Below are 27,855 nucleotides of genomic sequence, written 5' to 3'. Positions count from 1 at the left end.
AGATATTAAAATGTAAAGCCAAAGGCCTGCTGAGTAGTGGTAAAACTGTCACATATTTGCATGATGAAAACCAGGCTGAATACATTGGGATCAGCAAAAAATTTTAAATGTGGTGGTTAGTGAAATAATTTGGTACATGAGGTAACAAACCGAAATGTCAGAAATATCTTGGCTCGATATATGAAACAAACCACAGCTTTAACAGATCAGATAACAGAAACTTTGACACAGAGATAATGCAAATTTATGCCAGCTTAATCATATTTAATGTAAAACTGGCTGATGGTGCTGGTGATATGATGAAGACACACACCCATTCTGAGCCTGTGATAAGATAAGATAAGATAAGATAAGCTTCAGTTTCACTGAAGTCCATAGGGTATCATTTTGCTGTCATAATTGAAATATAACTGCAAATTTAGTTTTTCTAATTGTGCAAGAACTATGTGTGGCATTATTGGCAAGGTTGGTTATTTAGTGCTCAACTCAGCTCTGGAACCATTATATAGGAGTATAATAAATTTGACATCTGCTATCATTTTCATAAAATAAATGTAAAAAAAAAAAAAAAAACACACAACACCATAAGTAGGGCTGGGTATCACTTTTGATGTCTGAAATGATTCGAAAGCTCTTGATTCAATCCGATTCGATTATTGATTTGATTCTTGATTTTTTTTTTTTTTTTTTTTTTTATTATAATAATTATATTTTAATTTGATTATAATACAAATTATATTGATATTTGTAGAAAATGAACAGTAAACATCAGTAAACAATAATAGGGCCCTAATAAAATGTTTTTCTTAATTTCTGTGGTAATCAAGTGAAGGCATTAAAAGGCATAATAATTTAATTTAATTTATCCTAATCAAATGAACATTAAACCCTTTTATTTTTGGCAAACAAAGTGCTGCACAACAGAGGTTTACTTTTAAAATTAAAAAGAAAACAAATGTGATTATTCCTTCAGAAATAAAGTTTTATTAATATTTATTAGTAGTAGTAGTAGTATTGTTGCTATATTGAGTCTTAAGGTTGCTGTGAAGAACTTGCAGCTACTGTGCATTATCGACAGAGTTGACAATAAAATATTTTTGTTGTTGAGTAGTCATACAGCTATATGGATATATGCACGCGCTCTGCAGTTTGGTACTCCGGTAATGTCCAGTCACATCACGTTTATTTATGTAGCACTTTATGCAACACATAGCCTTAAATAAAGCAGCTTTACAGTATTAAACATGAAAAACTAGAGTCAGTGTTGCTTTCAGTTAGAATTACAACTTGATTTTCCATTATAAAGCAGCTGTCCAGTGTGGACCTAGCTAATGGTAAAATAATTTACTAGTTGGGGGGAAAAAAAAGATTTCATTAAAGGAGAAGTCCACTTCCAGAACAAAAATTCACAGATAATGTACTCACCCCCCTGTCTTAGAAATAATGTTTTTTGAGTTAAACATTTCAGGATTTTTCTCCATATAATAGACTGGTATGGTGCCCCAATTTTGAACTTCCAAAATGCAATTTAAATGCGATCCCAAATGCGGTTGTAAACGATCCCAGCTGAGCAAGAAGAGTCTACATATAGTGTTACTATTAGAGGTGGGAGAAAAAATTTATTCTCTGATGCATCGCAATTCTCTTTTCAATGATTCTTAATCGGTTCTGAGCTTGTTTTTTTTCCCGCATGTGGCATGTGTGCGCGCTAGAGACGTGGCGGGCTTCATTGCACAGAATTTGTGCTGTTAGAAGCGGCTTTCACAGCGAATTCGGAAAGCGCAGCGCTGGCCTAAACTATTTTGAACTTTAAGCGCGCCATGTGCAGCTTGCTTGCCAGTGGTGCGCTCCGCTGCACGTACACTTTGGTCGTCACAGAAACAAGCCGTCCTCGCATGGCGCAAACAATTGAAATGAACAGGTTTTATATTGCAGCGGTTTCTGCATTCAGTGTGAAAGCCGCTAGACACTTGCGCATTGCTTGACAGTGTGTGCTTCTACCCACCGTGTTTTACTGTAGATATGCTTTCATTAATGCCTTTTGGAATACAGTACTATGAGATGCATGAAACTCGCACTGACGGACTTTCATGTGCGCTTTGTGTTTGTTGTCCTGAAGATCGATTGTGGCTGCGGTTAAATGCACGTCCATTTTCGAATACTTTTATATGAAATTGATGTTCACACAGTCAGTTATGTTTTCAGAGCAGGACAAAACATCTGATATATGGAAGTAGATCTATGCAATAGTGTGAGTACAGTCTGTTAAAGCTGCCACTGTCTATGATCTCATCAGTAATAATCAAACGGCAATAATGCTGAGGAAAAAAGAAAAACCCATAACTATTGTCTGAAAACTTTCGGATACTTAAAGAACACTTACTTTAAATAAGTGATTTGTTTTAAAAAGTAGCCTGTTTATATAATAAAAAATAAAGTTTGTTCAGTGTGTGCAGTAATATTGAAAACTGAGAATGTGATGCATGATATTGAGTTGATAATGAAAATTGTAATTGAATTGAATCATAAAACCAGTGAAGAACCCCTACTTTTAAGATGGCAGTACTGACACACAGAGATTCCAGCTATAAACAAAAAGCAAAGAAACTGCAATTGTTGGTTGTAAAGATGTATTTGCATGGCAGAAGAATTAATTGGGGAAAAATGTAGATCAAGAATCGTTTTGAAATTGGATCGTGACTCCCGGAACGTGGCAATATCCTCGCAAAACATTTTGCAGTGTTTACATTAGAGCTGCACGATTAATTGTTAAAGATCACAATCTTGATTCAAACACCTACATGGCCTTATTCCTAAATGACAACGATTTAGTCTGTTATGGCTGTTTTACATCGCGAGTAACAGTGGAGTGTGAGAAGCATGTTTTGTTGCTGCCCATGTTAATGAATCAGAGGATAGCCATCATCATGCTCCGATGTGAATGCTGTCATTCACTGATATTGGCGACAAAACGCGCTGCTCACGCTCCATTGAGACTTATGATGTGAAACAGGTGTTAAAGTCTCTGAAATCTGCATTCATACCGCTACTGATCCAGACACAGCAACACAAGCAGTCTTTTTAACCACACATCATTCATTATTTCTGTGTTGCAGACATTTAAATAACAGAAGTACTGGGATAAAAGTGTATAATTTGTGTATAAACACTTATTGTCTACAGTACTGATCAAAACGAAAGTATCTTAACACTAAGGTATTGCTTATCCTCTTCCGCCAAGAGGTGGTGACAACCGCTGGTTTAAAAAAAAAAAGTGTATTTGTCATTGAATCATGCATTCAGGAGATTCCAATAGTGAAACAAGTCTTTATGAACTGAGACACTGACTCCTTCACTGAATTTTTATTTTTTAATTTGTTCAAATGAAAATATATTTTTAAAAGCCTTAAGCAATGAACATTTTGTCAGAACCACTAGTAAATTCCGTTATTTAGTTTAGTTTTTTTTATCTTTTTTTTTTTTTTTTTGTTCAGAATCGTGAGAGAATTGTGATCTCTAATTTATTCATAAAAAATTGTGATTCTCAATGTTTACATGTTGTTTATTACTGCATATCGTTAAAATAGAAGTTTAATTTCATTAAGAGCAAGTTGATTGCAAAATGCACCTACCTTTTTGCATTTTGTGTTTTTCAGTTGAATAAGAGACTATTTTTCCCTGCATCATTGAGATTTATTTTAAAAAAAGTCTAAAAATCTTGTCTCGTCTCGTTGGAGAAGTGTCTCATCACACCCCTACTATATGTATATATAGGTCTTTTTTATATAGGAAATTACATAATTTTTTCAAGACAAACTTTGCCAAGACAAATTTTAAACAAAATTTAAATTTCAAACAAACTAATATAATTTTCATCAACAAAATTCAGTCTACTAGTCAATCGGTATGTTACTGAAACTCTTCTAGTCCTGTTAATTTTGTTTATATTTCTGTGCCCTCTCTCTATAATTTCTCTCCCTCAATTCGTTCTGTTTCAGAAACAAAGTATCACATTTTATACTTATTTTCATGACACTTTATACAAGTTGTCTGCAAAAACATCAGAAAATAATTTAATTAATGCAATTATTGCATTTAAGAACACTGAAAAAAAAAAAAAGTGAAACAAATCTTATTTAATTATTTAAAATGCTTCTTAAAGAGACTTTGTCCTCTGGTGTGACATCTTTGTCCTATGGTGTGACAGTAGAGGCGTCACACTGGAGGACTTTATCTGTCACACTATAGGACGTTTCAGCTTTTTTGTGTCAGTTAATGACCTTACTATTCTGAACCTGTCATTAGAGGTTAGCAAGACACATTTGCATAATTTTCCATGAATATGTAGTTTAACATATAGTTTTTAATTAAAAAAATATAATTTAGGGCTGTCACACGAAAGGACAACAAAATTTAATACTTTTGTAGTGGTTCCAAGAAAGTTAAATATTTAAACAATTCTGAGACAAAAATTTACAAAGTGCACATGTCATGGGCTTTAGTAACATGATCATGAATGGGGTCCTTCAACTAATAGAAGTGTACATGAAAACTGTAATCATGAATAATGATTTGGGGCGAAAATTAACATGCATTGCAAGAGGACTACAGGGAAAAAAATAGCTCACCCAAAAAATGAAACTGCTGAAAGTGTACTCACCCTCAGGCAATCCAAGATGTAGATGAGTTTGTTTCTTCATCAGATTTAGAGAAATTTAGCATTGCATCACTTGCTCACCAAGGGATGCTCTGCAGTGAATGGGTGCCGTCCAAACGGCTGATAAAAACATCACAATAATCCACACCACTCCAGTCCATCAATTAATGTCTTGTGAAACTAAAAGTTGCATGCTTGTAAGAAACAAATCCATCCTTAAGACATTTTTAACTTAACGTGGTTGCTTATAGCTAAATTACAAGTCCATCCATATTGCTTTCACAATGCAAAAATCATCTGGTCTGAATCAGAAGACAACTATGCACAGATCAAGCACTGTTTACAAGCCAAAATGGTTTTAAACAAATAGTTGATGGATTTTGATGTGAGAAGAAAATTGGGAATGAACACCCTTACTTAAGGAAGCAAAAAATCAGTTCTTTGCACTCATTCTGATGGGATTCACAGCACATGATCCATTGGTGATTAAGTGATGTAATGCTACATTTCTCCAAATCATTTCCCAGAAACAAACTTATCTCCATCTTGGCCTGAGGGTGAGGACATTTTCAGCCAATTTTAATTTTTGCGTGATCTGTTCCTTTAAGACAAATCCTTGAAATGTTGAAAAGCTACACAAAGAGAGCCTTAGGATAAGAAGGACGCCACTCTGAGCAGAATCAGGCTAATGTAAGACAGCATCAGGTTTCCTCCTCTGAACGCTGTTTTATGTTACATAGCACACTGTAATGAAGACATGAGACAGACAGACAGCGAGAGTGAGAAGCTGGGGACGGAGCGAGTCTGGACTGGATTCTGATGTCACTCTGCAGTTGGCAGGAATGTGGCGTAGCATGTGAGAATGAGAGTGTGTGTGTGTGTGTGTGTGTGTGTGAGGGTGATATGAGAGCGTGACAGAGGATGTCCTGCCCTGCTCTCTCTGCTGATGATGGTTTGTCAGCCGCAGCCATGCAATATAACAGACCAGAGACTTATGCAAACCTACCTGCAGATTTCTGAATATGTCTATTTTTTATAGAAACACAAGGCATACAAATAAATGTTTTGTTACTATATTTTAGAGATCACGTTCAAGATCAAAACGTTTATTGTCATTTTTGTACATTGCAGAGCATGTACTACAGTGCAACATTAACATTATTTAATTTAATACAGAACATGTCCAAATTATGTTTAATGGTTTGTAATTATAATGCATAACCATAACTTTTTTTTGTCCAGTAGGCTTATTAATGACACTTTATGCTTTTCATGTTTGTAATAATAATAATAATAATAATAAAATAATAATAATAAAATTGTCAATTCATGACACAACTTGTTTATTTGTTCATTTAATATATTTAGTTTTATGCCAACTTTATTAAAAAGCTGTTCACATGCATAAAAGAAGACTTAACAGGTTTAACAGGGTCATTTCCCAAGATGCCATAAAGTCAATATATCTAGGTCACTAATGTACTAAGTCTATGAGTATTTTTGAGTTTAACAAAATATATACTATGTAATTATTTTTGTTGCATGCTGTAACTCCTCTTTTATTTTATTTTATTTTATTTATTTATTTATTTTTAATCATTTATTTTTTTTGTTTTTTGCAGTAAAGTTAAATCACCATAGGTTTAGTCAGCTGTTCTAATGTGTTGTCTTTGTTGTTATTGCTGTTTGTTGATGAGGTGGGGAAGCAGGTGTGTTGTTGACTGGCATGTAGTTAATAGAAGAGAAGAAAAGACTTGCTTCTTTTAGGAACCTCCCAAAAATCCTTGGAATGTAATTGATTATAGGGGCCCAAAGGACACACATAAATGTAGAGAACAAACAGGCAGGAGAAGAAAAGGAGGTAAATTCTGAGAGATGTTTAAAGAACACTGGCTTCGTGGATATCCGGAGGCTTAATTAAGACCAGAGAAGCCAATAAAATGCTCCATGTGAAGCACAAGTTTCTATTTAATCCTTCATTGTGTACGGCTAGACTGTGACACAGGATTTGGAAATCTTTTCTGAGCCATCAGATTGGAAATGTGTTTCCTCTTCTCACACGTAATGTGGAGTTATGGGAAAAGTTCAACAAGTCAGGATTAAATAAACAAATATTTTCCTCCTCGAAATGTAAGAAATTGTATTCTTAAGATAGATTCTAAAAAGTTCTTATTTTTCTTAAGAAGAAAATGACAAGATTTGGTGTTGTCTAATTGTTTGGTGATTCTTTCTGAAGTCTTACTGAGTGATTCAATGTAAAAAAAATAATAATAATAAGTAGAAAAGCCATAATAAGTGTAATAATTAATAATTTCAGATTCCTGTTGACAATGAAGCACTTAAAAAGTATTTTGTTCTTTAAAAAATGTTTCATGAATGATGTTTCAGACCTTTTTTTCTTTCTTTCTTTTTTATTTTTTTTATTTTTATATGTATCTATTCATTCATTGGTATATTTTTCCCTGTAACATTTCCTTAATTTCATCAGGCAATAATTAATACTTAAATCAAATGTATATTCCTCACCTTGGAACAGCACTTAAAAAGTTTTCATCCTAGTTTTTTTTTTTTAATGCTCGGTATGTTTACATGCACTAAATTTCATCAAATATCAAAGGAGAAGTTCACTTCCAGAACAAAAATGTACAGATAATTTACTCACCCCTTTGTCATCCAACATGTCTTTCTTTCTTCAGTCGATAAGAAATTATTTTTCTTGAGGAAAACATTTCAGGAATGTTCTCCATGTAGTGGACTTCAGTGGTGCCCCCAAGTTTGAACTTCCAAAATGCAGTTTAAATGCATTTAATGGCTCTAAACGATCCCAGCTAAGGAAGCAGGGTCTTATCTAGCAAAACAATTGAAACAAATTGACAATTTATATACTTTTTTAACCTCAAATGCTCATCGTCTGTGCGATGTGCATGCGTAGTCTGTGCTCCTGTCTCGTTTTTTTCTCTTCAGCGTCAAAATTGGCCTACATCGCTGTTTTACGTTTTTTTGTTGTCAAGGGTGTTTGATCTTCTTTGCATGTTTGCGTCTGCAAGTTCACACAGACTTAGACAAGACGAGCATTTGAGGTAAAAATGATAGAAATTGTCAGTTTGTTTTGAAAATGACGGATCGTTTTGTTAGATAAAACACTTCTTTCTTGGCTGGGATTGTTTAGAGCCATTTGAAGCTGCATTTAAACTGCATTTTAGAATATTAAGTTTCAGTCTGATTCAAATTTCATTTGGATTGAGCTCATCTGGATCAATGAGCTGATTACATGATTTTTTAATCCTATTAAGCCATCCATTCAATTACTGATGGATTATTTGGGTGTCAAGTCAAGTCACCTTTATTTATATACCGCCTTTAACAATACAGGATTGTGACAAGGCGGCTGTACAGTATTAAATAGGAAATAGTACATCAACAATGCCAAGGGCAACAATAAACACTCAATTTTCAGGTAAAGGCATGTCAGTGTAACTACAACGATGTGGGTGGGGGGGGGGATCTTGACTCAGAAACTGTAAGTGAATTTCACAGTGAATTTTTTTCTAATTACAAAGAAACAGCAAATAAGTAACACATTGAATTAAATGTAAAATTTCTATGTAGAAAGATTAAAAATGTATTTTCTTGTAAAACATACACTAATTATTAGGGCTGGGTATGATTCAAAATTTTTCAATATCGATACCAATACCTTAACTTAGATTCTGCCTATTTTCATAACAATACAGGGTGTTTACATGAGAAATGCTAAGCATGTGTAGCAATTAGCTTAATATAAAAGGCTAGAAATAACATATTTCAGCAACGTTATATGGACAAAACACATTAGACCACAATCTGAAGTGATTACAAATACTTTAAAGTGAGTTTTGAGTAAAAGCATAGACATTTTTCGACACTCAATGGTATCGTGGCAATTCGGTCAGTGCCTAAAAAGTATCAAACTTGATACCCAGCTCTACTCTCTCTCCTTTGGTTTGCTCGCTTGATCAGGGGTCGTCACAGCGGAGTGATCCGCACAGCCGATTTGGCACATGTTTTACGCCGGATGCCACACACTACAGTCAATTTAGATTGTCCAATTCACCTATACTGCATGTCTTTGGATTGTGGGGGAAACCGGAGCACCCAGAGGAAACCCACACAGACACAGGGAGAACATGCAAACTCCACACAGAAAGGCATCCTAGCTCAGCCGAGACTCGAACCAGGGACCTTTTTGAGGTGAGCCACCATGCTGCCTCATAATACCCAGCTCTACTAATAATCTTAAATTTTTTTTTTTTTTTTTTTTAAACGGTGTACTGACAAGTGGGAGGGTATCAGGATGGTATCTCATATGTCAGATTGCCATCAGGGAAGCTTGGTTATTGTTCTCACATCTGTTTTCTTCTGTTTTAAACAGTCACTCAGGTGCCATAGCAGCATTTGAGAGCACATAGAGTATAGAGTCACATTCTGATTGTTGGTTAGGTGTTTTTGTACATCTTATGTTACTTTTGTTACATGGAAATTAAATGTTTGTAAGCTTTTATGTTACCATATATGTGCTTCCGAACCATTTATATTTAATAATAACAATATGATGACGCATTTCTGAGAGTGTTACATTTCTATTTATGAGGCCCTACAAAGGTCTTAAGTTTAGCCTCATGAAACTGCAGAAACCCTGTAATTGAATACGAACTGACTCATATGACTATGGTTTTCTCTGATCTTCGGGCATTAACTGTTGGCAAGGCAAAGCTAAAAGATCTTTGAAGTCGTTCCCTGTGTCTAATTATTGTAGTATTTGCGCATTGATCTGTGTTTTTTGGCACCTGTGTTCTCTATGAGTCATTGTGGATGTTGGAGACGTTTTGGTGCGAGTTGGGTACTTTGATGCAAATAATGGATTCAAACTGCTCCAAAATTGCTTAAGTATTCTTCACTTTTGAGTGTTACGAGTATTTTTCTTTGAATGAATCAGCAGACAGAGGTCAGGCCTCTTGAAAAGGCTGTTTTTTTGAGCCAGTGCGTGGTTCTCTTGAAACTTTTAAAGCGCAAGCAAGATGGGCTCACAAAAGCAGAAAGACTCATAATTAGCACGACTGAAGCAGGTCCCCGCAGGGCCCCAGAACCCTTGATTTGTGCTGGTGGATCCTTAAACTAGCAGGCCGTGATCTATAACCCCAGTGGCAGTGTACACAGTCAGGTGTCTGCTGCCGGCTGTAATTGGATGCTTTATTCTTCTCTGAACCTCGTCAAGAGCAAATAAGGCAGCCAGAGAGTTTCCCGGAGTGATAATACAGAGGGAGTGTTATTATGTGTCACATGGTGAAGTTGTGAGAAATCCTCAGTTTGCTTAATGTGGTGTGTGGTGTTCTTTGTCTGCTGTTTTAATGCAGTCTTCCTGTAAATGTGTTGAGGAAATGTACATTAGTTTCTTAGTAGTGTGGAATGGATCATTGAGTTTGTTGTAAATGGCACACTCTCTCAGACAAAGCAAAGGAAAAGAGAGATAAGTGAAACGTGACTTCAAACAATATGGGTGTAGAGGCTCTTTTGTGTGTGCATTTGTGTGTGTGTTTGAACAGTTGAAGCCTAAAAAAAAAAAAAAAAAAAAAAAAAAAAACATACATATATTTCTTTTTTGTTTTGCATTTACGTTTATCCATTTGGCAGACACTTTTATCCAAACCAACTTAAATTGTATTTAAGGTACACATTTACATCAGCTTTTGCTTTCCCTGGAAATCAAATCCATGTATTTGGCATTGCTAGTGTCATGGTCTACATCCTATTGAAAGGACATATAAAAAAATGTTTTATTCCTTGAACAGTTTCTTGGATTTTTTTTTCTCTCAATTGTCACTGTTGTCGTGCTTTCCAGAAAGTTTAAATATGCTTAAAACAAGATTTACTTAAAGCAAAATTATGTTAGATAAGACTTGTATCTTACTTAAAGTGGTCATTTGATGTTGCTAAAAAGAACATTATTTTGTGTATTTGGTGTAATGCAAAGGTTCAAAAAACACATTATTTTCCACATACTGCATTTATTGTTTCTCCTCTCTGCCCCAACTTTCTGAAACGAATCAGTTTTTACAAAGCTCATCGTTCTGAAAAGCGCTGTGTGCTTTGATCAGCCAGCTATCCACTGTGTTGTGATTGGCCGAATACCTCAACCATGTGACGGAAATGTTATGCCCTTTACCATGTTGTGATGGCGTGTCCTGGCGCGTTGAGACAAAAACAATAAAACCCATTATAAATGAGGCATTTGTTGCATCCAGTGAGGACATAATTACTGATTATAATGACTTATACTGTATTTTTATGTGTTGCGTTGGGTCGTGTTGCACTGCGCCGTGTAAACAAAACACCATGTCTGCATTTGTGATCTTAAAATGACAAACAAGCACTACTCTACACTGCTCAAAACTCGCGTTTGAATAGCCAGTAGCAAATTCTTTAAATATGAAAATGTACTTATGGACTGTGAGTCAGAAGCACCAGACTGTTCTTGCAAAGTTGGAATTGCCCCACTTTATAGTGTGCACAGCCGGTGTTGTAGGCTACTCTCCTAGGCTCAGGAAACAGTCCTTTGTAAAATGTGCTGCACATACTCAAATATTTGCGTTGTACTGTTCATGAACAGTGTTGTAACAGTGGCGGCGGCTGCAACAATACTACAGCAAGCATAAAAGTTACGCCTTCTTTGTTTGCGTATACATTTGGGCAGTATTATGCAAATCTTCCCACACCGTGATGTAGAGATGTGGGCCGTGTTTAAATGAGCCGTTTTAGAAGGAGTTGCCTGAGTTGATTGTTTATAATAACACTGTCTTTTTAGGTGTTGCATTGCGTCACACCACATAAACATAACACCATGTCTGCGTTTGTAATCGTAGAAACGACAAACAACGAGCACTACTCTACACTGCTCAACTTGCTTTTGAATAGTCAGTAGCAAATTCTTTAAATATGAAAACGTACTTACAGGCTGTGAATCAGAAGCACCAGACTGTCCTTGCAACATTGGAATTGCCCCACTTTATAGCCTTAACCCTTTGTGTAAAGCTGGCATTATAGGATACTCTCCCAGGTTCAGGAAACAGCCCTCTGTAAAATGCGAAGCACCCACTGATTTCTAGTTGTGTCCTCATTTGGAAGGATTAACAAAGTTCTTTCTCTTTCACAATGACACACTCAGCGTCTCCACAACATGGCGGCTGCAACGATACTACAGCCAGTATAAAAAGTTACACTTTCTTTTTTTGCATATATACATATGGGCAGTGTTATGCAAATCTACCCACACTGTGACGTAAACATGTGGGGGTGTGTATGTGTGTATATATATTTGATGAAGATTATATATATAACTGTGATGAAGATTTCATTGACTTCTTTGACTAAACTAGACTAAAATGCTGAGAGTTTCAGTCAGTTAAAACTTGGCTAAAATAAAATAAGGTATGGTTAACTAAATATGATGAAAAATAAAAAGGGCATTTAACACTGGACTAAGACTAAGCCAACAACTGAAAATAGCCGACAAAATTAACACTAATTTTACGACGCCATGATTAAGTGTGGAATCATGGGAGTTGTCGTCTTCATCCCCACAGCCGATGCAATCCGACAGGACTCGGTAAGGAATCATGTTCATGGATGAGCTAATATACTAAAGTCTTATTAACATCACTGTAGTATGAAGCTGAAAGCCGTGGAAGTGAAACGAGACCGCTGGAGCGATTGCTAATGAGAGACGATCACACACAGCTTAAAAGCAGCAGAGCTTTTATAATGCCACAGTCGACTGCTTTCGCTCTTTCCAGTCATGCGTATGTGGGGTAAAACAATGGTGTTTTATCATACTAGATACATTTTAGTGTGTTGAAAGTTCTGTTATAATGCTACTCTGTGCGTTTGTCACCTGTCTAATGCAATGCATAACAAAATGAAGCATCTTTGGCGTTTTGCATGTTTTCTACAAAACAAAACCGGAAATTGAAGGTGTTTGACATAATTGGAAGGCGATGCAATGACGCGCTCAGTTCTTATTTCGCTCAATTTAAACATTCTTGGAAACATTTGGGAGTAATGCAAGTACACAAGTCACAATATAACACTATTCTAGTGGTTTTTGGATATTTTAATAAAAAAAAAATCTTACATCTTGTGTCTTTAAGCAGATGTTTAATACATTTATTTATTTATTTTTACATTAGATTTAATTTATGCATTTAGCAGACCTTTTATCCAAAGTAATTTACAAAAGCAGAACAAAATCATAAACAAGTCAACAATCGTAGTACAAAGTTCCAGATTTATTAGACAACTAGATTAGGAAACCAGCTAGAGAACAACAGAGAAAATTTGTGTGTGTGTGTAAGGAAGTGCATTTCCGAGTGTGAAGTGGTTAAGTGCTTGTGGAAGAGGTGTGTCTTCAGCTGTGTCAGGTGTGTCAAGTCGTCGCTCATTCTGTGACCTGAGCTGGCAGGAGGGAGCAAACATATTTGAGAAGACACATTTTTCCAGATTCATCTGTAACTACATAAAATTTAAATTAAATTCTTATCAAATGAAAATGTAACAATTCCTTTTTATTGTTAAATAGCAAATAAAACAGTGGGTGGAAACAGTGCTGCACAACAGTTTTTTTTTTTTTTTTTTACTGTTAAAATTAAAACATGAAAGGAAATGTTTTAGCGGAGACTTGCATTTCTGTGTATATCTGATGATAGTTTTCTCAAATGAAGCGGTGAAATGCTGGTGAAGTGACTCTCAAAGCAGCTCTGGAGATGAAGTTTATGTGTCTGCTTTATATCTGCATTGCAGAAATTGTAAGGTCCTGGACAGTGTTTAATTGAAAATTCAGTTTTTTGACCCAAAGCTATTGTGTGTCTTCAAAAGAAAAAGAGAGTTTTGTAATACTTTCCCCCTTCTAGCTCTCAGGTTTTTAGTGGGAGAAATCCTCACAGAGCTGAATAGACTTCACATCTAAGCGGAGAGAGTGACGTATTGTCTTTCTTTTTTTTTTCCTCATTCCCTTATGTGAAAGGAACCCTTCATCATGTTCTTCTAAAAACTTAAATTTCCACTCTGAATATTTGGTTGTCGCCAGATTTACATTACCTGTTAATAGTCTTTTTACATGTAGTAAATTATTTTTGACATTGCATTTTGGAGCATTATCATTATTGTGATGGAGAGGGGACAGAACACAGAGACTTAAGCTTCTTGCTTCAGGCAAAATTTTGCAATTCCGTTTTAGCTCTTCTTTTCTCACATATTCTGGTTTAAAGCCATCACTCAGTCAGTCCACATCCTCTTCATGTCTTGGCTCAGTGTTTTGTGGGCTGAAGCTGTCTGTGACAGCTTTATTACCTGTGTCCATGTCCCCTGATTTCTCTGTCTTAGCTTGATTAATGCCCAATACATGGCTGTTTTAAACCTTAGGCCAAGATTAACTACACATTTTGCTGTCCTTCACATTTCAGTGTTGGTTTTCTGTTGGCAAGCTTCTGGAGGTTGCTTAAAGTTGTTATTGTTGGATGGAAGAGACAAAAGGTTAAGTCAACAAACTCGTGGAGCAGAGGTGAAAGAGAAACCATGGGATGTTGAAACATGCAGGATTTTGATTCTGTATTTAGGTGAATTGGCCTATCCGTCACATTAGCCATGCAGTGCAGGTTGATGTAAGGACACAGCTGTTAATGTGTAATGATCACAGTCCAATAAGTAGCGACCCACTGCCCTAAATATTATAACATACTATGACTTCTTCTGAAATCAGACTGTATGTGACAACTAAGCCAGTTTTTTAGGGTGTTCTGTCTGTTGTATTTGACAGGAAGGTGTGACACAAAATAAATGGGAAATAGAAAAGGTATGAGATCTTAACATGGACTTGGAACACAGGCCAAATGTGAATTAGTGTACTTGCAACTTCAAATATCTCTGATATTTGAATACTTGACTGATCATAGAACAACCCGGGCTCATTAAAGATGTGTGCCTGTTATTTATTACATGTCTAATTGGAAGTTTGTGACTGTTTCAAAGTGAAATGTCCAATGAGTGGTACTAAAACGCACAACAATATTCTTTGAAACGGATATACTTGACTGCAGCATTTTTAGTTCAAGCTCATATTGCGAGGGTTCAGAATTCAAATGTTCATGGAGTGTCACTAAATGTTAATGCTCTATCGTGTTGGAAAAAACAACCCTAAACCTACTCAATAGTGTAGTGTAACGAAACAAAAGTGATTAGCTGATGACACACTTGCTGATGAAAACACAATAACTGCTGAAACCGTGGTTTGAGCTGTTTTGTTGAAAACAGTTTCATGGGATTCGTAGAAAAGTTGACTCAACCTTTGTGGAGAAAATAAAGAAGTGTAAAGAGTTGTCTGTGGATTTGAGAGAGGAAAATTGTGGAGAAATGCTGGATGCCATGACTGTGTGAACGGTATCATGAAATCTGATGATTACCAAAGAATTTTGGGGCGCAACGTAGTGGCCAGTTTTAGAAAGCTGCATCTCCACCAGAGGTCGTGGGTCTTCCAGCAGGACAGTGACCCCAAACAAACTTCAAAAAGAACTCAGAAATGGTTACAAACAAAGCGCTGGAGATTTCTGAAATGGCCAGTAATGAGTCCAGGTCTGAATCCCATAGAACACCTGTAGAGAGATCTCAAAACAGCAGAAGGCATCCTTCAAATCTAAATGACCTGGAGCAGTTTGCTAAAGAAGAGTGGTCCAAAATTCCAGTAGAGAGGTGTAAGAAACTCATTCACGGTTACAGGAAGCAAAGGATTTCAGTTATTTTTTCCAAAGGGGGTGCTACCAAATATTAAGCGAAGGGTGCCAATAATTTTGTCCAGTGCATTTTTTGGGTTCTGTGTGGAATTGTATCAGATTTGACTTTTCTTCTGTTTTTTTTTTTTTTTGTGTGTGTGTGTTACAATGCGAAAAAAATAAATAAATAAACGTGAGTACCAAAACATTTGCTACTGCAACAGTTTTCTGAGAGAAGGGTTGCATTTTCTGACAGAATTGCAGGGGTGCTGACTTTTTTGGCTATGACTGTATGTAATGCTAACATTCAAAATAATCCGTTTTCAAATCTTTCTGCATGTTACAATTATTTGCAACACAATATTATGCAAAGAAAATGTGTGGAAATTAGGCTTTTTTAATCAAAACTCTGGCTCTGTAAATCATACTTTGTGTGAAAATTATTCAAAGTTGTTTAAGTTTTCCACTGCTATTTTTTGTCTTTTAAATAGTTTTCTTTATTAGTAATAACATTGATTTTACTACTTATATTTGTTTATCTAAGTACAATGTATTTTATTTGTTTATCTAAGTACATTGTATTTATTTTTTTTTTCAACAGCAAGCCTATGTGTCCTCCAGCCACCAGATGGCGCTGCCCAGTAGCAACACCAACAGTAGCAGCGTGAGTAGCGCGGGAGGTGGGGAACAGCTGAGCAAAACCAACCTTTACATTCGTGGACTCCATCCAGGGACCACTGACCAAGACCTGGTCAAGCTCTGCCAACCGTAAGTCTCTGTAGTCGATGTAAGCTGCGTAAGGCTTGTTAACTGTAGTGTGCTTGTTTGTGAATGATTTTTCAGGGATAATGTTCCTGAAAAGTAGTGATGGGGAAAAGAGAGCTTTCTGAAATGGACTTAGCAACTCAGTCATGTGCCTTTGGAAGTTTAATATGTGCTCCAGACAGCTAGTTTGAAATAAAAGATTTGCAAAGGTTTTGAAGCTTCATGAAGCAATGTTTTAAAAGCACTCATTACTTTGAAAGGTCCTTAAAGGGTTACTCCACCCCAAAATGAAAATTTTGTCATTAATCACTTACCCCCATGTCTTTCCAAACCCGTAAAAGTTTCCTTTGTCTTACATAAATTAAGATATTTTTGATGCATTCTGACAGCTCTCTGACCCTCCATTAGGCAGCAGTGTAATTAACACTATCAATGTCCAGAAACATAGCAAGGAGATCTGTAAAATAATCCATGTAACATCAGGGGTTCAGCCATAATTTTACGAAGCTATGAGAATACAAAAATAACAACTTCTTTCAACAATTTTTCTCCATTTTGGAGAATATCCACTGAATGCAAAAAGCATATGCTGTTTTGTGTCAGCTGCGCCACGCAGATACGTTTGATTTCGCGTACAAAAGTATTCTCATAGCTTCGTAAAATTATTGAACCCCTGATGTCACATGGGTTATTTTACCAATCTCCTTGCTACGTTTCTGGACGCTGATCGTGTTAATTACATTGCTGTCTATGGGAGGGTCAGAGAGCTGTCACAATGCATCAAAAATATCTTAATTTGTGTTCTGAAGACGAACAAAGCTTTTACGGGTTTGGAACAACATGGGGGTAAGTGATTAATGACAGTTTTCATTTTGTGGTGGAGTAACCCTTTAAGGATCTTTACACTTAGATATTTCACAACACCAATTCAGTTACAATATGCAAAGCAAAGGTAGCAGAGTTAAAGGGCTAGTTCAACAAAAAATGAAAATCTGTCATTAATTACTCACCCTTATGGCGTTCCTGGAAACATTTCAGTTGCTGTCTATTGATGGACAGAAATCTCTTGTATTTCATAAAAAAATATTTGACTTTATGTTCCGAAGATGAACAAAGGTCTTATGGGTTTGGAATGACATAACAGTGAGTATTTAATGGCAGAATTTTCTTTTTGGGTGAACAATTCTTTTACAAAACACCTTCTTTGATATGACCACTTTATGTCTGGTCTGCATGAAATTGGACCTGAAATTATCTTAGTGAGGAAGTCACTAAGTTTTTTTTTTTTTTTTTTTAAATAAAAAGGTAATAAGCCTATTGTAATGTTGTAGTTATTGTAGTTAATATAGTTTTGGTCTTCTCGCTGCTTTGATGTTCTTTAAGCATTTGTCACTTTTTAGGACTTCTTTTATTGTGATACATATGTATGCAATGTTTTATTATCATTATTTTTTTTACAAATCCTGTTAAGAACCATTTAGTCAGACACTTCATTTCTAAACTTTACTGGACACAAACAGAAATCTGTCCCTTAAGCTTGCTTGCTAATGTGTTTACAGTCTGAAGATCGTACAATCAGATCTTGCTTTGAGTATGTTTTATTTCGCAAACTACAGTGTGCTTTGAGGTTTGAACTCAAGCCATTTGTGGTTCAAAAGAGGAAACATGAGGGTAAATTCAGGAGACATGAATCAAATAGGAGTGGCAGAAAGGAAATGCTTCGTTTTCTTGTCCTGAGGTGGCCCTGTGATGAAGCCAAGAGCTTTATTTTAAAATGTTACGCCAAGCAACTTTACAAAGACTTTCAGCTAATTCCAGTATATATACTGCAAACACTAATAGGGTCAGTTACTATTATAAATAATACTAATTATTATTATTACATTTTTATTTATTTATATTTCATTTTCTAATGAATTGGTGAGCTGTTATGTAGTGTAAGCTAACACAATACATCTACTCATGAGAAGCTTTGCGTAACTTGATTGTGTGCTTTGATTACAAGCTGTATACTCTGTCACTATTAAGTTAATTGTGCCTGAGTATACCGTAATTTTACAGATTTGTAGAGGCTGAGAACAGGTTTTGCTTCTGCAAGTCAAGACCGATCTTGTTTAGACCCTATCATTAATGTTTAAACAGACACATTCTTTAGTTCAGTTCAGATGTGGGACAGCGTTTGCACAGCAGCAGGAGAGAGAGGTGCTGACGCCTTGCTTCTGTTGGAGATGAACTGGAAAAGTGTGACGCTGCTCTTAAACATTTCTGAGAAAAAAAAAAATGCACACGTCTAATGCTGATTTTCCACAAACTTCAGCGCAGCCGTATTTGGGCTATGGAAAAATTCAGACGACAGTCCTCCATTTCTCGGTACGCAAGCGCAGTGGTATACTTCGAAATCCTGCAGTTCAACACAGCGCAACTTTGTCTTTTAGATACACTACCAGTCAAACGTTTGTACACTTTTCTCCTTATTGTAAAAAGTGGCCTAAACTGATTGAATATGTTGTGATATGTTTATAAATATTCATATGTTGCTAAATATGAATGTCTTTAGAATGCCAACAAGTGTCCACTGTACATATGAAATTTAATAATATTTTTGAATTTAGTTGATAGAATCAACAGTAAGCAGAGGTATGCAGATCAGAATAAAAGCAAGTTCATCGACATTATTTGTTATACAATAAAGCAAGTCCGTTTTGCTTTCTGTTTCACTGCTGTGATTCTCCTCTCAGTAACTGTTGCACATGCAATTGCGGATGATTATAAAGAATCTGTTCATGATCCACCCAGGTTTCTCCCCGCTGGGAGACTGTAGGTTAAGACGGGAGTTTACGGTAATTTCATGATGATGTAATCTGTGTAAATCTCTCCGTTTATGGCCTCACAGGCTGTCTAGCCAACAGTCTTTTCCCGCTGTGTGAAGGATGTACCAGTCTAGAACAAAACTGCATTTATTATTTGTTTTGGCGTGTAGTTGGCTAAATGCATGCATCATGTACTTCTGTCATGGCTTAATATGCAGAGACAACTAAGTAAGTCATTCATAAGTTAAACACTGGGGCTCTGTGCTTTCAACATTGCTTTATTTGTTGAGCAGTTCGACATATCAACTGGATAAATGGAATGTTCGCTAAACAGTTTTTTTGTGCAACACTGTCTACTCCAGACATGCCCAAAGTTGGTCTGTGATTAATCTTTGATTTGGCCTGCCATAATCAGGAAAATGCCATATATTTGTGTTGTATTCATTCATTCATTCATTCTTTCTTTCGTTCATTGAAATCACATTGAAAAAACATTTGAAGAACATGGAAGAACATTAATGGAAGAACATTAAATATTTCAGTCCTTGTTATTTCTGAAAAGATTGGTTGAGTTGAAGCAAAATAAATGCCTACAAATTATTGTTTTATTTTTAAATTTACATCTGATATTTAAAGGAGAAGTTCATGTCCAGAATGAAAATTTCCTAAAAATTTACTCACCCCCATGTCATCTAAGATGTTCGTTTCTTTCTTTTTTCAGTCAAAAACAAATGTGGGACTTCAATGGTGGCCAATGGGTTAAAGGTCCAAATTGCATATTCAGTGAGGCTTAAAAGGGCTCTGAATGATCCCAGCTGAGAAATAAGGGTCTTATGTAGTGAACAATCTGTCATTTTCTTAAAAAATAAAATAAGTAAATTCAAATTTCTATACTTTTTAACAACAAATGCTCGTCTTGCACTAGCTCGACCTCATGCATTATGTAATCTCACAATGAAACAATGCCGGATGATTATGAAATTGGAGGAGAAAATGAGATGGACTTTTTCGCCCTACCCTACCTTTTTTTGGTATTTTATTTTATTTTAAGAAAATGACAGATTGTTTCACTAGATAAGAAACCTATTCCTCAGATGGGATTGTGTAGAGCCCTTTGAAGCTGCATTGAAACTGCAGTTTGAACCTTCAACCCATTGGCCACCACTAAAGTCCATTATATAGAAAAACCCTGGAATGTTTTCCTCAGAGAAACTTTGCATTCTAGAAGGGAACTTCTCCTTTTAAATGTATTATATAAAATATAATAAAATATTTAAGAATAGAGAAATTATACTGATCAGTTTCATAAATTAAAATTATTACTTCTCAGTGTTTTTCATCTATAAGAACTTAAGTGGAGTTAGTTGGATAGAATTAACAAGCATGCAAAGAGGGGGAAATCTGCTTTTCCCACGCTTTGCTATGAAATGGATAAGAAGAGGAAATGTTGAAATGAGTAGTTGTTTTGTGTTTTTGCACAGGTTTAATGTAGAGGGAAATCTGTTAGTGTTTAATGCTCTGTTATGTTAGGATTTCTAGGGATTTCTTTAATTTTGGGGTTACTGTTGTGGTGAAGAGCCTGTGGTTAGGCAGAGGATGGGAGATGATTAGACTATGTAAGACGTTTGATGCTTTATTTTAAAATGTGCACATCAGTGACATGATAGTCTCTTTGCTATTGGATAGTGAATAGAAATAGAAAATGTGTTTTATTTTTTAGTGACAGTAAATGTAGAAATGTTTCACCAGTAAATTGAGTGCATCATAGTTTTTAGTGTTTGATACATTAATTAAAATCTGTAATTACAATGAGATTTGTTTGTTTGTTTTTGTAAATTTCTTAACTTGCTGATGTTCAACTGTAGATGACTTATTAAAGCCACCAGGCAGTGCGTTATCATAGACTTGACCAGTGCACAGCAGACTAGACCAGAGTAAGGAGATCACAGAGTGAGAGGTGAGGCAGCAGTGGAAATTTAAAGGGGAAACAAATACCAGAGCAAGTGAAGGAAAGGACAGCATCAGCGCTAACTGGGTCATGGTTGAACGGTAGTGGCTCAGACATCCTTCTGCACACACACACACACACACACAACCCAATGTTAAAGTCAGATAGGTGTTTGACTGGTTACCTTTGAACTGTTCAACAGGATGTATGTCACACAGTCTACAGCATAATGAGGCACTTCCTTTTTTTTTGTGGTTCTGACGTGTTGGTTTTTCCCCCTTTTCACCTTTATCCTCTCTGTGTATCTTACTCTCACACTGATAATGTGAAAGCCATAACATCTCTTTCTGTTGATAATTTGTTCAGAAAATAACGTCATGTTCATGGGCTTAAACCGCGAAGGGCGTTACTGCATTTTATTTTACCACTTTAAAGAGAATGTCTATTTCTGTTAAAGAATTGAATTAAAAATCATGTAATCATTTTCTCTCACACTGATGTAAATCCAAACATTTCTCTGTAGAAAAGCAGAAAAAATGCATTATGCATGTAAATTAAACTTATGTGCTAACTTTAAAGTTATGTGCTAACTTTTATTTAAATAGTTTTTAAAATATGTATGTATGTATATGTATATATATATATATATATATATATATGTGTGTGTGTGTGTGTGTGTGTGTATATATATATATATATATGTATTATATGTATTATATGTGTGTATATATATATATATATATATATATATTTTGGCAAGATGATTAATATGTAATCAATCAAAGAAATAGTCAACAAATTGCTTGTCAAAATACCAGTTAATTGCAGCACTACAGCAGAATTTTATGGGCTCTTTTGACTAGATTAAAATCCAAAGCTGATTTGTAAATGAACCATATTGGCCTTTTAATGCTGTGTTAGTAACTCATGACAGACAAGGTGGTTGTTGTAGCAGCCAAACGGTGTGTTAATAACGCTTGTACTGTTCCAACACTTGTACTCAATGTAGAAAGTTATGCTTCATTTAGTCATTCCAAAGTAGCTTTGCCAACAACACTCCTCTGTGCCAACTGGCTGAATGACAGACTTCCCACATGTCAGCGTGATCGGAAAAGAGTCCGAGACAGACAGGAATGTCTGTGCGTATTGCCAGAGGCGGTGAAGAGTTATCTCTCTTGTCTGAACGAGGATTACAATGAGTTTATGGCGAATGTTTTAAAAGTTATTACTAGTAAGCAGCAGACATATGTGCTGTTTTTCTTCTCTTGTTTGTGTATTTTATGTATTTTTAATTAACTGATTAATTCATTTCCTAATTCATTCATTCATTTAGTTATACTAATTACTATTTACTACCAGTTCAGACTCCATTTTGAAAAAAAACAAAAAAAAAAAACATGTATATTGGATAACCAGTGACTGCTTTTCTTTTAATATGAATAAGCTGAAGCTTTTTTTGGCAGTTCAGTTCAGTTGAGTTAAGTTCAATTAAATCTAAATTTTGTAAAAATGAATAATATAAGCACAGTATTAGCTTTTAAGTATTAGCTGTAAGATCAGAATTCCTCTAGGATTTGAGAAACAAATTAAACACTGATAGTGTAAATTATGTAAAATGTTATAAGTAGAGTGTAATACTTATTTTAAAAAAGCGTAAGCAAGTATAATTCTGATAAAATAATACACAAAAATATAATCAGCAATGATGGTACAGTGAATCCAGTGCACACTAAGACCCAGAGAGAAAGAGAGGAGCTAAAGGAGGAGACAGAAGTGGAGTCTGGTTACATCAGTCGTCTGCTCTCACTGAAGCTCACGAGAGCACAAAACATGTGTGCACCTCATCTATTATTTATATCATGACAATATATGATGGTTTGTGTGTGTCTGTGTAATATACACAAATAAGACGCATACAAATACTCTCCCTATTTAGGTTTGCTGTCCCTATTTAATTGCATTAAATATGTATTTAAAAACTTTTTCGTTACATAAACTAAAAACTGGAGATGGGTAGGTAGCATTGAATACTTTTGAGACGCTGACATGTCCTGTGTGTGTATGCCATCAGAAATATTTTAAACAGCATTTTGCTAGTTACTTTATAGTTACATTTATTATTATAATATTTTATATATATATATATATATATATATATATATATATACAGCTCAGTGGTAACCTAAATGAATTGTTTTTATTCAAGTTCAACATTTTTCAAAATTGGTATTTAATATAAATACATGAATACATGTTAAATACATGACTTTGTACCAACAAAACAATTAAACCAGGTAGAACACTCTTTATGTAGGTAACCACTTTTTGCAGTGCATATTTTAGTACAGAGAATATTGGTGCTTTTAAAAATTCATTTCACACCGCAATAACCAATGGGAAAATAAGTTACTACAGAATTTATTTTCATCATTCCTTTATTACAAAAGAATAATAACTAAAATAGACACTTTCCCTTATATAAACTTTAACTTAAACTCTTGATGGTGATTAAAAAAAAATGTAATGCATCATCCACTTTGGCATTCTGGCATTCTGAATCTATTAGCGTAAATCATTCTTAGATTTTTGTTTTGTCAAGTGTCTGTTTGCAGCGGTTGCGTTGTGAACACATGTAGCTTTGGTCAAATTGCTCCCAAAGACTACAAATACACAACTAGACATCACCAGTGATGGGAATAACTGGTGTAAATTTTTCAGTTTATCTAAATGGATGTGCAGCATACCTGTATTTGATGAACCGTAAACTCTAGTGTAAAGGCACATGACTAGCCGTCGCTTTGTCTCACACACTCGCAAAGAAAGGTATAGAGTGAGAGAATCTTATACACCATGCAGAATTGACACAGTACATGTAAACAATATTAACTGCTTTTAAAAACTGCTGGTTTCTCCGGTAGTAGGCGGAACTAATGCGCTAACGGCAATCTCACTGGCTGGCGCTCACCTATTATCGCCCCTGTTTTGATTTCAGCAAATCAGTTCAAGCAAACGCAGAGGATGTGATTAATATTCATGAATCCAGCAGCTTATTAATCCTTGGTGCATTTTATATTGTTATTAGTAGTAGAATTCATGCCCAACACTGCACATCACACCGAAAGAGAACCATGATATGCTTATAGTGTACCGTAGTGTACTTGGCTATTTTTAGTTATGAGGGGCAGATGAACGAAGAGACAGACAGACAGGTGTGGTGGAGAAGAGCCCAGAACAAATTGTTTTGTCTCCAGGGAAATGTCTCAACCTGTACAAAAAAGCACCACCACTGAGGCCAGTTACAGTGCAGAGATCTCCCTTAGAGTCATGCGTGGGAGGCTGTGTGTTTGGCCGACTTTACATGCATAAATGCTGTGAATGTGAGTCATGGGAGATTCACTGCCAGTTCTGACACTTGCCATCATTCTGTGGATAAGATAATATACATCTAACTAGATATTGGCTAAATGCCTCATATGACTCAGTCATTTCTCACAGGCTAATACATGATATTTATTATCAGTCACACAATATTGTTTTGGTTTTAAAAGAATTCTCTTAGGCTCACCAAGACTGCATTTAATTGATAAAAACAGTAATATTGTGAAATATTACAAATTACATATTCTGAACTTCGTTTTCCATGTGAATTTTAAAATGTAATTAATTCCTGTGTTACATTTTATACTTTTTTTTTGTTTGTTTGTTTTGTTTTTTTATTTTTGATTAACTACTTTTGATGCTTTTATACTAAATAAAAGTCTAAAATAATAACATAATTATATATATGGTTTATGCACAGTGCTAAATCACATTTGATAGTCTTTGTATTGATTTTTTTATAGGTATGGAAAGATTGTGTCCACCAAGGCTATTCTGGACAAAACCACCAACAAATGCAAAGGTGAGTGAAGATCGGCTTTATGTTCTTGAGAGAATCATGCCTCAATTCTTACCATTTCATTTACAATGATCTTATGCATCTGACATAAATGTATTCACTTTATTTATTTATATGTGTGTGCGTGTAGGTTATGGCTTTGTGGATTTCGACAGTCCTGCAGCAGCACAGAAGGCTGTGACAGCGCTCAAGGCCAGTGGGGTTCAAGCTCAGATGGCCAAGGTAGACTATTACTGAAAACAACACATGAACATAATGTCCATTCAGCACATAAACCTCTGATCCTTACGTAACAAGCTGAATGAAGTTGTGATGACGCTTCAGCCGTATGCAGTGAGAAGGTCATCTTTGTTTATTTCATGAATTCCAGCTCTCATACCTAGAAGTGTTGTTTCTCAGATGTCTGACTCCGCTGACGTGTTTCCGTTTAAGCAGTTCAGCCCTGATAAATCACCATGCCTTGATTGTCTCCATGCATTTGATAAAACTGAATGCAGTTTAGACTGGACTATAAATGAAAGTGCAACGGTGTGTAAAAAAAAATACTCAGGCCATGGTGTTGTCATTGTTTTGAGACTCTACTTAATGTATTTGTTCTCATACACAGACAGATACACACTAACTCATGACTTGTTTTTTTTTTTTTTTTTTTTTTTTGGATTTTAATATTATTTTTTTTTTTATGTAAAAAGACTTTTGGGTTGTCCTTTATTTTACAGTACGTGCAGTTACATTTGTACTGAAAATGAAAGTACTGAGTAATATAAGATAACTACATGAATTTACCATGATTTAAGGTCAGGCTTAGGGTTATTTTCCAGGTTAGTACCTAGTTATTACTGATTAATATAATTACAGTGGATATACCTGTACTGTAGTATATAATTACACCACATGTTTAGAGTTTACTATTTAAGAGATTAACACTTTTATTCAGATATGTACATAAAATTAACCAAAAGAGAATTCTATTTCTAATTAATAAATGCTGTTCTTTTGAACTTTTTATTCCTCTAAGAATCCTGAAAAAAAAAAAAAAGAAATAAACAACAAAAACAACTTTAATTATAATTAGAAATGTTTCTTAAGCAGCATATTATAAGGGTTTCTGAATAATTATTTGACACTGAAGACTGAAGTAATGATTCATTGAAATGGAATTGATCATAGAAATACATTTCTACCAGAAAGACTCAGAGGGAAGGTGAATGTTTTTACCTGGTAAACATCGAAAGTTCAGTACTTACATACTGCAAGTGTCAAGCAATTCTGAATTACATAGCATTAGAGTCTTCCTGGTAGAACCAAAAACATTAAACAATCCTACTGACCCCAGAACAGGACTGTAAAATAAAGTGCTGCCCAAGTTTTACCACAAGCTAAAGTATGTACACATTTACATACCAATATCATATCATATGACTGGCCGCATGGAAACGAGTCAAGCAATATGTTTTACGATGAGGTTTGTTGACATTGGTTAGGTAATGTTTGGCTCATTTAATCATACACACACTCATGCACACACACATACAGTATGCTGATATGAAACTATCTTTATTCCCAATGATAAGATTAATTGACACATAAAGATATGTTTCTGTCTGTTGGCTCTCTGAATCTTTTTTCTTGCACGTTCTGTGCACACTGTTAGACATTTCAAAGGGTTTTTTTACAGTAACCTACTGGCAACACTGTTGCCAGTAAGTTACTGTAATTAGAATTTACAGTAGCAAACCGTATTTGATTTACAGTTGCAATCTGTAGCTGTTTTACAGCCAAATGCTATTAAAAAAGTCAAATTCATCAGTATACTACTCATTCATTTTAATATAGATTTAAGTAGATTTTATAATTTTATATTGAATTCATTTAAATGTATTTTATGTTTACTCTACATAGGTACTATGACATTCAATTAAAACAGACACAGTAATCACAAAATATCAAATACTTTATTTAAAACAATGCATGTATAACTCTTAAAAATACAGTCTTAAACTGCTGGAACAGTTTTAGGACGTTTTGCAGTGCATTATGTTGTATCCTCACAAAGAATCTATAGGCAACAGAAACATAATGGAGAAAAAGATATGCAGCCAAAGAATACACAGCCATCTGCAAAACCCAGGTGCTGCTCCAAAACATGGCCACCACCTTTGCTCACCATCCACTTTGTTAGTGACAGAAATGTGAAAAACAAGTAGAAGAAATGGCACACTTTATAAAAGGCAAACCCCACATAAAATACACAAACATCTCAAAACCATAGTTGTTCTCTTACCATGAACTATCAGTGTCAGTGTGGTTGGCATGTTCGTTTTTCTTGATGCTTCATTGCAGTTGCCTTTAAAAAAAAACACAACAAAATGCAGTAAATCTTAAATTCCATTAATAATTCTAACAAACTAATTCTAAAACTAGAAAGGCAGCTAACAGTTAGCTATATGACTTGTCTAACATACGATTTTTTTTCTCAATAGGTTACTGGCCAACATGAACTACTAACACCTGAACAAAATTTCACATTAGTTAACCTAATGTTAATATAAGATAAACGTAGCTCGTTAAAAATTATTTTAATTCAGTAACTTAATAAGCTGACAAAAGCTGTTTGAAACGACAGTGCAGTTTACTATAGTAAAGTTTGTAACCGGGTTTACCCGTTGATGGGTAAATATTACTAGGTTAAACTGGTGTGCAAAAATCGGACAAACATTCAGACAAATGTATATATATTTTTACCTTACTCGCTGGTCAGAATCTCTTGTAAATTGCATCGACACAGTGTAGATGTTCTCCGGAACTCTTCCACTCTCACGGGGTCATCCCCGGGCAAACGCCGCGATGCTGCCCGCTGCTTCAGTGTCTTCCTCGAACATGAGTGGCACGGCACAGCACGACTCGACAAAAGAAGACAATATAGAACCCAATAAATATTCAATTACAAAAATTTTAATATTTCAACAGTGGATGCTTAC

The 27,855-nt window shown here is 35.2% G+C and overlaps 1 protein-coding gene across 2 annotated transcripts in view; it reads left to right on the top strand.

Moving 5' to 3' along the window:
- Positions 1-27,855, top strand: part of rbms2a (RNA binding motif, single stranded interacting protein 2a) — a 52,757-nt gene that overhangs the window by 3,931 nt on the left and 20,971 nt on the right. For both annotated transcript variants that reach the window (XR_007828730.1, XM_051122982.1), the window contains exons 2-4: positions 16,055-16,221; positions 24,819-24,877; positions 25,005-25,096. Coding sequence is in view for 1 of the 2 variants with exons in the window: in XM_051122982.1 (XP_050978939.1) it covers positions 16,055-16,221; positions 24,819-24,877; positions 25,005-25,096 (318 nt within the window). In the remaining variant the exon portion in view is untranslated. The remainder of the gene's footprint in view (positions 1-16,054; positions 16,222-24,818; positions 24,878-25,004; positions 25,097-27,855) is intronic.

The sequence above is a fragment of the Labeo rohita genome, chromosome 11 (assembly GCF_022985175.1).
Source record: "Labeo rohita strain BAU-BD-2019 chromosome 11, IGBB_LRoh.1.0, whole genome shotgun sequence".
NCBI lineage: Eukaryota > Metazoa > Chordata > Actinopteri > Cypriniformes > Cyprinidae > Labeo > Labeo rohita.
Note: the sequence above shows the minus strand (reverse complement) of the source record. Positions and strands in the feature narration are given on the sequence as shown.